Raw genomic sequence first — 12,242 nt, 5'->3', positions numbered from 1 at the left:
TGTGTTTGTGTGTATGTATGTGTGTGTTGGGGTGGAAAGGGCTCCCGTAAGCCATGGTGAAGGCAACCTTTCTAGAAGAAGTAAATCTCTGATTTAAAAAAAAACATAAAGCGGGAGATCAGTACCCGCATTAAGCTGGTCTGCAGTTTAACTTGTTGCTGGCTATCTTGCTCTTGCTTGTTGCTGGATCGCAACATTTTGAACTGAGAGAGAGAGACTTAGCTGTCATACAAAGCTAAGACTCTGTAACATCATCTGTGTATAGATACTGCCTCGGGCATTTGTCTATAAAAATGGTCCTGTGGCGATAGAAGTCATTTTTGGGCTCATGGACTTTAAGTGTCTGAGGGAGTGGCGTTCGTCTGACAAGACGTTGCAATCATCATCATGCATGTATATATATATATATATATATATATATTTGTGCATGTGTGTGTGCATATATATATATATATATATATAAAATGAAAATTACAAAAATAATACAAGATGGTAAAATTAAAGTGAATTATAAATATTAAAGAATTAATATTTATAAAATTATCTCAGCCAGATATAAAAGCTCGATAAAACCAAATAGGAAATAGAGATTACAATACGAGCAAACAGTTAATAAAATATCATTAAAAAACACTTTGAAATGAGTTAAAAACATATTTAATCTTAAAAGGAAACACTAGATAAATGGATAGCCCTTAATCCGCAGAGTTTCGAAGAAATACTCTCCTTCTCATCAGAGGGTAGGAATTAGCAAAATGCGGGATCGGATTTTGCATGCAGAAGTATTTGATGAAACAACAAGTAAGTCAAAGATCTTACTTGAAAACAAAAAAAGTGAAGCAGACGGAATATGGTAAAGAAAAAGGTGATTACACACCAATGGATAGTCAGGTGGAAGATAAAAAATCCAGTGACGGTAAAATCCAAATGTAAAACTTCAAGAAAGTTAAAAGAATTTCCATTTGTACAAGTAAAATCCAAGGAAATCCTGTAATTGGAAGAAGATGGTCCATAATAATCCAAAGGCAGAAATCCATGGAATAATTCACAAAAATGTGTACAAGGAAAAAAGAAAAGATTCCAATAATAGTAATAAAAGAAAAATAAGATGTGCTTTTCACTTTACTTCCGAGACATAAATATACATAAGAAAATCACCTTTTTCTTTACCATATTCCCTCTGCTTCACTTTTTTTGTTTTCAAGTAAGATCTTTGACTTACTTGTTGTTTCATCAAATACTTCTGCATGCAAAATCCGATCCCACATTTTGCTAATTCCTACCCTCTGATGAGAAGGAAAGTATTTCTTCGAAACTCTGCGGATTAAGGACTATCCATTTATCTAGTGTTTCCTTTTCAGATTAAATATGTTTTTAACTCATTTCAAAGTGTTTTTAACATATTTTATTAACTGTTTGCTCATATATATATATATATATATATATATACAAACATGCACATTGTGTGTGTACATATATATGTATATATATATATATATACAAACATGCACATTGTGTGTGTGTGTATATATATATATGTATATATATATATAGAGAGAGAGATGTATATACCCAGCATTGCATTCATATAAGATGTCATCTTATACAACGTCATCTATCATGTCAACATATGATGCTATAAAAATTTTATGAACACACAATATAAACATGACATCATATATGATATATATTGTGAACAAAGAGGCAGACAGGAATGCGACTTTATAGTAATAGATATGTATTCATGGATATATATATATATATTTATAAAGAGAGAGAGATACTTATCGTGTGAAAAGTGTTTCTCTGAATTTAAACTCAGCTAAAATCAATTTATACAATTTAATTATCCTCAAAGGCAACAAGAATTAAACAAAGTTTCTTTTAATTTAAACCATTTAAACCCAACTGAAATTAATTTTAGCAATTTGATTATCCTCCAATGTCAAAATGGTGCAACTGAAGCAAAAAAATTAAAAAATATATATTTAAATGAATGTTTGAATAATGTAACTTCACCTACATAGAGAAATTATTATATAAACTAGTTCTACAAAAATTATAGCATACTTTTCTTATTGCTTCCCAACTACAACTTTTAATAATTAAAGTCATTTTGAAAAAAAAATAAAAAAACAGTTGTATTTATTTACAAGCAATACTAATACTTTAAGTTAGCTAGTGCTGATGCTTGCTATGATGTCAATTAGCAAACAGACACACATAAAAATATTTCACCACATTACACATACATATTTAACTAGAGAATTTACTAACACAAAAGCATATCTTTTATAAACCTCATAAAATAAAAAATACTCCTGTTTCCTCTACAAATTTTGGTTCTCAACAAACATACAAATTTATAATTTTATTCAGTAGAAGAAAAGCTGCAGTTTATTTACATTAAAAACAATACTTATACTTCAGTCAGTTACTGCTGATGCTTGAATTCACTTGAATGTTTACTAAACTAGCAGGGGTACCCGGCATTGCCTGGGTGTGTTGAGGTGCTGTAGTAAGGAACCCCAGTAGGCAGCCAGAGAGGTGTTAAAAAAGAAGAAAAAAGTGGTAGTAGCGGAGGGCGGGGATCAAAATAACAGTAAGCACCCTGGGTCGAGAGAGGTGTTAAAAAAAAAAAAAAAATGGTATTAGGCAGACAGTTATATTACAAAGAGTGTTAAGTGTTAGTAAATAATTTTAAGAAACCAATTACTTTAAAACAAATGTTTAAAATCAATACCTTGATCGTTCTTGATTGTAGTCCGTCATCTGAACTGTGTTCACTGTAAACTTTTGCATTCTTTTTTTTCACGAATGGATTCACTGGTCCCTGAAAAACAAAAACAAAAATATTTATTCTTCAAATTTAATTTTTTTTTTAACTACTATTCTCATCTTGGTCATTAGTTTCATAATCTTTTTTGCCGATAACATTGTTCAGCTGCAACTCTTGAACTTTTGTCAAACTCTGCTACTTATATAGAATTTCAAACTGACTTATTTATTCAATCCATAGGAAACCAAAACTGATTAATGTTTTTTTGCATAATTAAGCATAATATTCGTTTCTAAAGATGATTTCATTTCTCATAAAATCACATTAAGTCAAGGCATAAAAATAATGAATCTTGATAGATTTTTTAAGATAATATTTTTGTTATAATTTTAAGATTTTTGCAAATATTTTTATTAGAAATGAGACAATTCCAATATTTTTTCCGATTCCAATACAATTACCAATTCCGTATACAATTCCCGATTCCGATTCTTTATAAATATCTAAATATTTAACTATAAAGTTGTTATTCTTTCATGATTATCGTAAAAACACACGTTAAACGTGCAGATATTTTATTCAATGTAAAAATACACATGTGATGGATGATCTATCAATTTTAGTTTTACTAATCCTTTAAAATCAACAGATATTCACTATTTTAGTATTACTATCATCGGTAGAATATTTTTCTTCAAAGAAAATCAAATAAAAAAGCCATTTAAAAGAATTGTTTTTGGCATCGAAAAATAGGCACAAGATTTTTTTTTATTCCTGATTCCGATTAATCGTCCCAACAGTAATTTTTATGCTTACTGAAGATTATTTATTTTCAATTCTTTTTACTTCTGTTTATAGTTTTATTTTTGCTTATTTCATGTTTTTGTGTGTGTGTGTGTGTGTGTGTGTGTGTGTGAAAAGGAAAACGCATTTTTTAAACTATTTAAAACTTGTCTTTTTTTTTTTTCAGATATTCTTTGATCATTGAAAAAGTCTTTAATAATAGTTTACTCTTTGTTTTCATCACATTTTCATTTCAGACTCTTCCAAAGGACAATGGCCTCTTGGGATTGGAACTTTCAGCCACAATAAGTAAGTGAGCATCATGAACCACAAACTTTGTGAATGCTTCATCATCAATCATGGATGACTTAAGAAGTTTTGGATTCAATAGAGTTGAGGCATCCCAAAATGAGCAAGAAAGAAAAGAAAGAAAAGAAAGAAAAGAACACATTTTGATTTAACACCAATTTTGTTTTTTTGTTTTTTTTTACTACCAGTTGAAGTGTTACATATTGGAACCCTACGCCAGTCAGTAGAGATTATGTTAACTAGTATGAATTTCAGGAGTATTACATATTAGGACAACCTGGCAGCAAATGGAAATAGACTCAGTGTAGCTAGTATGATTGTTGTGAAGGTTCAACAAAATGCGTGAGAAAGTCAAGTGTCAAATGATATTACAGCGAAATTACATCATGTGTTCGGGAGACAGAATAGAGTTTTTAACCCTTAGGCTATGATTGTATTTTTACATACATTGCCTATGATAGGTGTGAATTTTTTCACATCACATAAAATCAAGTCTAGGGTCTTTGAAAAAGAATTTTTTTATCAAAAAACAATACATTTCATCCATTGATAAATGCAGTTAGGGCAAAAAACAATTGAAGACACCATTGTTGCAGTTGTTTGTAATAGTAAAAACTAGGTGTTAAAAAATTAACAACCAGCATAGCCTAAGGGTTAATACAGTCAAAAGTGACAGAAGCGATATACGTCTGAAGATGCAGAAAAAGGTCTGGGCGGATGTCACCCATATATCTGCTGTTCCGTCTCTTAATCTCTAAATAGAAGAACAAGTGAGAAGGCATTAATTTTATCCTCTCTTTTAATCTCTACCTACTTCGTGAACAAAATTTGCTCTTTCCAATACAACCTTTAAAAACTGCAACAAGTCTCCATTGTTTCCACACAAGTTTTATTAGTCCAAGTTAAACAAAGGATCTGAATCGGAAAAGTCTGAGTCGCACAACGATGTTCGCTCTACACAGGTCTGAATGCTTCTTTCTTAGAACTGCCTGCTTATGGAACACTGCTTTGCTGGTTTGCTTCTTGACAGACTACAATATCATTGCCTTCAAGTCCAATGTAAACAAGTTCGGAAAAGTCTAAAGATGTTCACTCGGCACAGGTCTGAACACTTCTGCCCAGCAACATGTTTTTATGGTGCACATGAACACCTCAAAATCACATATGAGACATGTTTTTTAAAGAACTGTTTGAGATCGTGGACATTAAAAGACCACGATCGCCATCTTGGATCTTTTCATTTTTCTTTCTCAGCCCGCACAACAGACAGACACGTGCACGTTTTTGCGGTAAGCCTTCTCTATTTTCCCCACAGGATCAACAGCCACTAGACATAGAGGGAGTGGCTCACATGGGGGAGCAACGTTTGAAGAATGAAGATCAGCAAACGTGCACATATATAAAAAAGACTTTTATTGTTCGATTTATTTCTTGCTTGCTCAAAACCCTACAAGAGCAGCGAGTACACATTTGTGCGTGAAGACTATGTGCGAATTTGCTTGCTCAAAACCCTACAAGAGCAGCGAGTACACATTTGTGCGTGAAGACTATGTGCGAATTTGCTTGCTCAAAACCCTACAAGAGCAGCGAGTACACATTTGTGCGTGAAGACTATGTGCGAATTTGCTTGCTCAAAACCCTACAAGAGCAGCGAGTACATATTTGTGCATGAAGACTATGTGCGAATTTGCTTGCTCAAAACCCTACAAGAGCAGCGAGTACACATTTGTGCGTGAAGACTATGTGCGAATTTGCTTGCTCAAAACCCTACAAGTGCAGCGAGTACACATTTGTGCGTGAGGACTATGTGCGAATTTGCTTGCTCAAAACCCTACATGAGCAGCAAGTACAAATTTGTGCGTGAAGACTATGTGCGAATTTGCTTGCTCAAACCCCTACAAGAGCAGCGAGTACACATTTGTGCGTGAAGACTATGTGCGAATTTGCTTGCTCAAAACCCTACAAGAGCAGCGAGTACATATTTGTGCGTGAAGACTATGTGCGAATTTGCTTGCTCAAAACCCTACAAGAGCAGCGAGTACACATTTGTGCGTGAAGACTATGTGCGAATTTGCTTGCTCAAAACCCTACAAGAGCAGCGAGTACACATTTGTGTGTGAAGACTATGTGCGAATTTGCTTGCTCAAAACCCTACAAGAGCAGCGAGTACACATTTGTGCGTGAGGACTATGTGCGAATTTGCTTGCTCAAAACCCTACATGAGCAGCGAGTACAAATTTGTGCGTGAAGACTATGTGCGAATTTGCTTGCTCAAAACCCTACAAGAGCAGCAAGTACATATTTGTGCGTGAAGACTATGTGCGAATTTGCTTGCTCAAAACCCTACAAGAGCAGCGAGTACACATTTGTGCGTGAAGACTATGTGCGAATTTGCTTGCTCAAAACCCTACAAGAGCAGCGAGTACACATTTGTGCGTGAGGACTATGTGCGAATTTGCTTGCTCAAAACCCTACATGAGCAGCGAGTACAAATTTGTGCGTGAAGACTATGTGCGAATTTGCTTGCTCAAACCCCTACAAGAGCAGCGAGTACACATTTGTGCGTGAAGACTATGTGCGAATTTGCTTGCTCAAAACCCTACAAGAGCAGCGAGTACACATTTGTGCGTGAAGACTATGTGCGAATTTGCTTGCTCAAAACCCTACAAGAGCAGCGAGTACACATTTGTGCGTGAAGACTATGTGCGAATTTGCTTGCTCAAAACCCTACAAGAGCAGCGAGTACACATTTGTGCGTGAAGACTATGTGCGAATTTGCTTGCTCAAAACCCTACAAGAGCAGCGAGTACACATTTGTGCGTGAAGACTATGTGCGAATTTGCTTGCTCAAAACCCTACAAGAGCAGCGAGTACACATTTATGCGTGAAGACTATGTGCGAATTTGCTTGCTCAAAACCCTACAAGAGCAGCGAGTACACATTTGTGCGTGAAGACTATGTGCGAATTTGCTTGCTCAAAACCCTACAAGAGCAGCGAGTACACATTTGTGCGTGAAGACTATGTGCGAATTTGCTTGCTCAAAACCCTACAAGAGCAGCAAGTACACATTTGTGCGTGAAGACTATGTGCGAATTTGCTTGCTCAAAACCCTACATGAGCAGCAAGTACAAATTTGTGCGTGAAGACTATGTGCGAATTTGCTTGCTCAAACCCCTACAAGAGCAGCGAGTACACATTTGTGCGTGAAGACTATGTGCGAATTTGCTTGCTCAAAACCCTACAAGACCAGCGAGTACATATTTGTGCGTGAAGACTATGTGCGAATTTGCTTGCTCAAAACCCTACAAGAGCAGCGAGTACACATTTGTGCGTGAAGACTATGTGCGAATTTGCTTGCTCAAAACCCTACAAGAGCAGCGAGTACACATTTGTGCGTGAAGACTATGTGCGAATTTGCTTGCTCAAAACCCTACATGAGCAGCAAGTACAAATTTGTGCGTGAAGACTATGTGCGAATTTGCTTGCTCAAACCCCTACAAGAGCAGCGAGTACACATTTGTGCGTGAAGACTATGTGCGAATTTGCTTGCTCAAAACCCTACAAGACCAGCGAGTACATATTTGTGCGTGAAGACTATGTGCGAATTTGCTTGCTCAAAACCCTACAAGAGCAGCGAGTACACATTTGTGCGTGAAGACTATGTGCGAATTTGCTTGCTCAAAACCCTTCAAGAGCAGCGAGTACACATTTGTGCGTGAAGACTATGTGCGAATTTGCTTGCTCAAAACCCTACAAGAGCAGCGAGTACACATTTGTGCGTGAGGACTATGTGCGAATTTGCTTGCTCAAAACCCTACATGAGCAGCGAGTACAAATTTGTGCGTGAAGACTATGTGCGAATTTGCTTGCTCAAAACCCTACAAGAGCAGCGAGTACATATTTGTGCGTGAAGACTATGTGCGAATTTGCTTGCTCAAAACCCTACAAGAGCAGCGAGTACACATTTGTGCGTGAAGACTATGTGCGAATTTGCTTGCTCAAAACCCTACAAGAGCAGCGAGTACACATTTGTGTGTGAAGACTATGTGCGAATTTGCTTGCTCAAAACCCTACAAGAGCAGCGAGTACACATTTGTGTGTGAAGACTATGTGCGAATTTGCTTGCTCAAAACCCTACAAGAGCAGCGAGTACACATTTGTGCGTGAAGACTATGTGCGAATTTGCTTGCTCAAACCCCTACAAGAGCAGCGAGTACACATTTGTGCGTGAAGACTATGTGCGAATTTGCTTGCTCAAACCCCTACAAGAGCAGCGAGTACACATTTGTGCGTGAAGACTATGTGCGAATTTGCTTGCTCAAAACCCTACAAGAGCAGCGAGTACACATTTGTGCGTGAAGACTATGTGCGAATTTGCTTGCTCAAAACCCTACAAGAGCAGCGAGTACACATTTGTGCGTGAAGACTATGTGCGAATTTGCTTGCTCAAAACCCTACAAGAGCAGCGAGTACACATTTGTGCGTGAAGACTATGTGCGAATTTGCTTGCTCAAAACCCTACAAGAGCAGCGAGTACACATTTGTGCGTGAAGACTATGTGCGAATTTGCTTGCTCAAAACCCTACAAGAGCAGCGAGTACACATTTATGCGTGAAGACTATGTGCGAATTTGCTTGCTCAAAACCCTACAAGAGCAGCGAGTACACATTTGTGCGTGAAGACTATGTGCGAATTTGCTTGCTCAAAACCCTACAAGAGCAGCGAGTACACATTTGTGCGTGAAGACTATGTGCGAATTTGCTTGCTCAAAACCCTACAAGAGCAGCAAGTACACATTTGTGCGTGAAGACTATGTGCGAATTTGCTTGCTCAAAACCCTACATGAGCAGCAAGTACAAATTTGTGCGTGAAGACTATGTGCGAATTTGCTTGCTCAAACCCCTACAAGAGCAGCGAGTACACATTTGTGCGTGAAGACTATGTGCGAATTTGCTTGCTCAAAACCCTACAAGACCAGCGAGTACACATTTGTGCGTGAAGACTATGTGCGAATTTGCTTGCTCAAAACCCTACAAGACCAGCGAGTACATATTTGTGCGTGAAGACTATGTGCGAATTTGCTTGCTCAAAACCCTACAAGAGCAGCGAGTACACATTTGTGCGTGAAGACTATGTGCGAATTTGCTTGCTCAAAACCCTACAAGAGCAGCGAGTACACATTTGTGCGTGAAGACTATGTGCGAATTTGCTTGCTCAAAACCCTACAAGAGCAGCGAGTACACATTTGTGCGTGAGGACTATGTGCGATTTTGCTTGCTCAAAACCCTACATGAGCAGCGAGTACAAATTTGTGCGTGAGGACTATGTGCGAATTTGCTTGCTCAAAACCCTACAAGAGCAGCGAGTACATATTTGTGCGTGAAGACTATGTGCGAATTTGCTTGCTCAAAACCCTACAAGAGCAGCGAGTACACATTTGTGCGTGAAGACTATGTGCGAATTTGCTTGCTCAAAACCCTACAAGAGCAGCGAGTACACATTTGTGTGTGAAGACTATGTGCGAATTTGCTTGCTCAAAACCCTACAAGAGCAGCGAGTACACATTTGTGTGTGAAGACTATGTGCGAATTTGCTTGCTCAAAACCCTACAAGAGCAGCGAGTACACATTTGTGCGTGAAGACTATGTGCGAATTTGCTTGCTCAAACCCCTACAAGAGCAGCGAGTACACATTTGTGCGTGAAGACTATGTGCGAATTTGCTTGCTCAAAACCCTACAAGAGCAGCGAGTACACATTTATGCGTGAAGACTATGTGCGAATTTGCTTGCTCAAAACCCTACAAGAGCAGCGAGTACACATTTGTGCGTGAAGACTATGTGCGAATTTTCTTGCTCAAAACCCTACAAGAGCAGCGAGTACACATTTATGCGTGAAGACTATGTGCGAATTTGCTTGCTCAAAACCCTACAAGAGCAGCGAGTACACATTTGTGTGTGAAGACTATGTGCGAATTTGCTTGCTCAAAACCCTACAAGAGCAGCGAGTACACATTTGTGCGTGAAGACTATGTGCGAATTTGCTTGCTCAAAACCCTACAAGAGCAGCAAGTACACATTTGTGCGTGAAGACTATGTGCGAATTTGCTTCCTCAAAACCCTACATGAGCAGCAAGTACAAATTTGTGCGTGAAGACTATGTGCGAATTTGCTTGCTCAAACCCCTACAAGAGCAGCGAGTACACATTTGTGCGTGAAGACTATGTGCGAATTTGCTTGCTCAAAACCCTACAAGAGCAGCGAGTACATATTTGTGCGTGAAGACTATGTGCGAATTTGCTTGCTCAAAACCCTACAAGAGCAGCGAGTACACATTTGTGCGTGAAGACTATGTGCGAATTTGCTTGCTCAAAACCCTACAAGAGCAGCGAGTACACATTTGTGCGTGAAGACTATGTGCGAATTTGCTTGCTCAAAACCCTACAAGAGCAGCGAGTACACATTTGTGCGTGAAGACTATGTGCGAATTTGCTTGCTCAAAACCCTACAAGAGCAGCGAGTACACATTTATGCGTGAAGACTATGTGCGAATTTGCTTGCTCAAAACCCTACAAGAGCAGCGAGTACACATTTGTGTGTGAAGACTATGTGCGAATTTGCTTGCTCAAAACCCTACAAGAGCAGCGAGTACACATTTGTGCGTGAAGACTATGTGCGAATTTGCTTGCTCAAAACCCTACAAGAGCAGCGAGTACACATTTATGCGTGAAGACTATGTGCGAATTTGCTTGCTCAAAACCCTACAAGAGCAGCGAGTACACATTTGTGTGTGAAGACTATGTGCGAATTTGCTTGCTCAAAACCCTACAAGAGCAGCGAGTACACATTTGTGTGTGAAGACTATGTGCGAATTTGCTTGCTCAAAACCCTACAAGAGCAGCGAGTACACATTTGTGTGTGAAGACTATGTGCGAATTTGCTTGCTCAAACCCCTACAAGAGCAGCGAGTACACATTTGTGCGTGAAGACTATGTGCGAATTTGCTTGCTCAAAACCCTACAAGAGCAGCGAGTACACATTTGTGTGTGAAGACTATGTGCGAATTTGCTTGCTCAAAACCCTACAAGAGCAGCGAGTACACATTTATGCGTGAAGACTATGTGCGAATTTGCTTGCTCAAAACCCTACAAGAGCAGCGAGTACACATTTGTGCGTGAAGACTATGTGCGAATTTGCTTGCTCAAAACCCTACAAGAGCAGCGAGTACACATTTATGCGTGAAGACTATGTGCGAATTTGCTTGCTCAAAACCCTACAAGAGCAGCGAGTACACATTTGTGTGTGAAGACTATGTGCGAATTTGCTTGCTCAAAACCCTACAAGAGCAGCGAGTACACATTTGTGCGTGAAGACTATGTGCGAATTTGCTTGCTCAAAACCCTACAAGAGCAGCAAGTACACATTTGTGCGTGAAGACTATGTGCGAATTTGCTTCCTCAAAACCCTACATGAGCAGCAAGTACAAATTTGTGCGTGAAGACTATGTGCGAATTTGCTTGCTCAAACCCCTACAAGAGCAGCGAGTACACATTTGTGCGTGAAGACTATGTGCGAATTTGCTTGCTCAAAACCCTACAAGAGCAGCGAGTACACATTTATGCGTGAAGACTATGTGCGAATTTGCTTGCTCAAAACCCTACAAGAGCAGCGAGTACACATTTGTGTGTGAAGACTATGTGCGAATTTGCTTGCTCAAAACCCTACAAGAGCAGCGAGTACACATTTGTGCGTGAAGACTATGTGCGAATTTGCTTGCTCAAAACCCTACAAGAGCAGCGAGTACACATTTATGCGTGAAGACTATGTGCGAATTTGCTTGCTCAAAACCCTACAAGAGCAGCGAGTACACATTTATGCGTGAAGACTATGTGCGAATTTGCTTGCTCAAAACCCTACAAGAGCAGCGAGTACACATTTGTGTGTGAAGACTATGTGCGAATTTGCTTGCTCAAAACCCTACAAGAGCAGCGAGTACACATTTGTGCGTGAAGACTATGTGCGAATTTGCTTGCTCAAAACCCTACAAGAGCAGCGAGTACACATTTGTGCGTGAAGACTATGTGCGAATTTGCTTGCTCAAAACCCTACAAGAGCAGCGAGTACACATTTGTGCGTGAGGACTATGTGCGAATTTGCTTGCTCAAAACCCTACATGAGCAGCGAGTACAAATTTGTGCGTGAAGACTATGTGCGAATTTGCTTGCTCAAAACCCTACAAGAGCAGCGAGTACACATTTGTGCGTGAAGACTATGTGCGAATTTGCTTGCTCAAAACCCTACAAGAGCAGCGAGTACACATTTGTGCGTGAAGACTATGTGCGAATTTGCTTGCTCAAAACCCTACAAGAGCAG

At 38.9% G+C, this 12,242-nt stretch overlaps 1 protein-coding gene across 3 annotated transcripts in view; it reads right to left on the bottom strand.

The window, feature by feature from the left end:
- LOC145269308 (nephrocystin-4-like) overlaps window positions 1-12,242 on the bottom strand; it is a 380,704-nt gene that overhangs the window by 63,546 nt on the left and 304,916 nt on the right. For all 3 annotated transcript variants that reach the window (XM_080125012.1, XM_080125026.1, XM_080125018.1), the window contains exon 22: window positions 2,744-2,833. In XM_080125012.1, the coding sequence (XP_079981138.1) occupies window positions 2,744-2,833 (90 nt within the window). The remainder of the gene's footprint in view (window positions 1-2,743; window positions 2,834-12,242) is intronic.

Source organism: Euprymna scolopes, chromosome 4, assembly GCF_053919585.1.
Source record: "Euprymna scolopes isolate OS-2025 chromosome 4, ASM5391958v1, whole genome shotgun sequence".
Lineage (NCBI taxonomy): Eukaryota > Metazoa > Mollusca > Cephalopoda > Sepiida > Sepiolidae > Euprymna > Euprymna scolopes.
The sequence above is the reverse complement of the archived record's forward strand: the minus strand, read 5'-3'. Positions and strand labels throughout refer to the sequence as shown.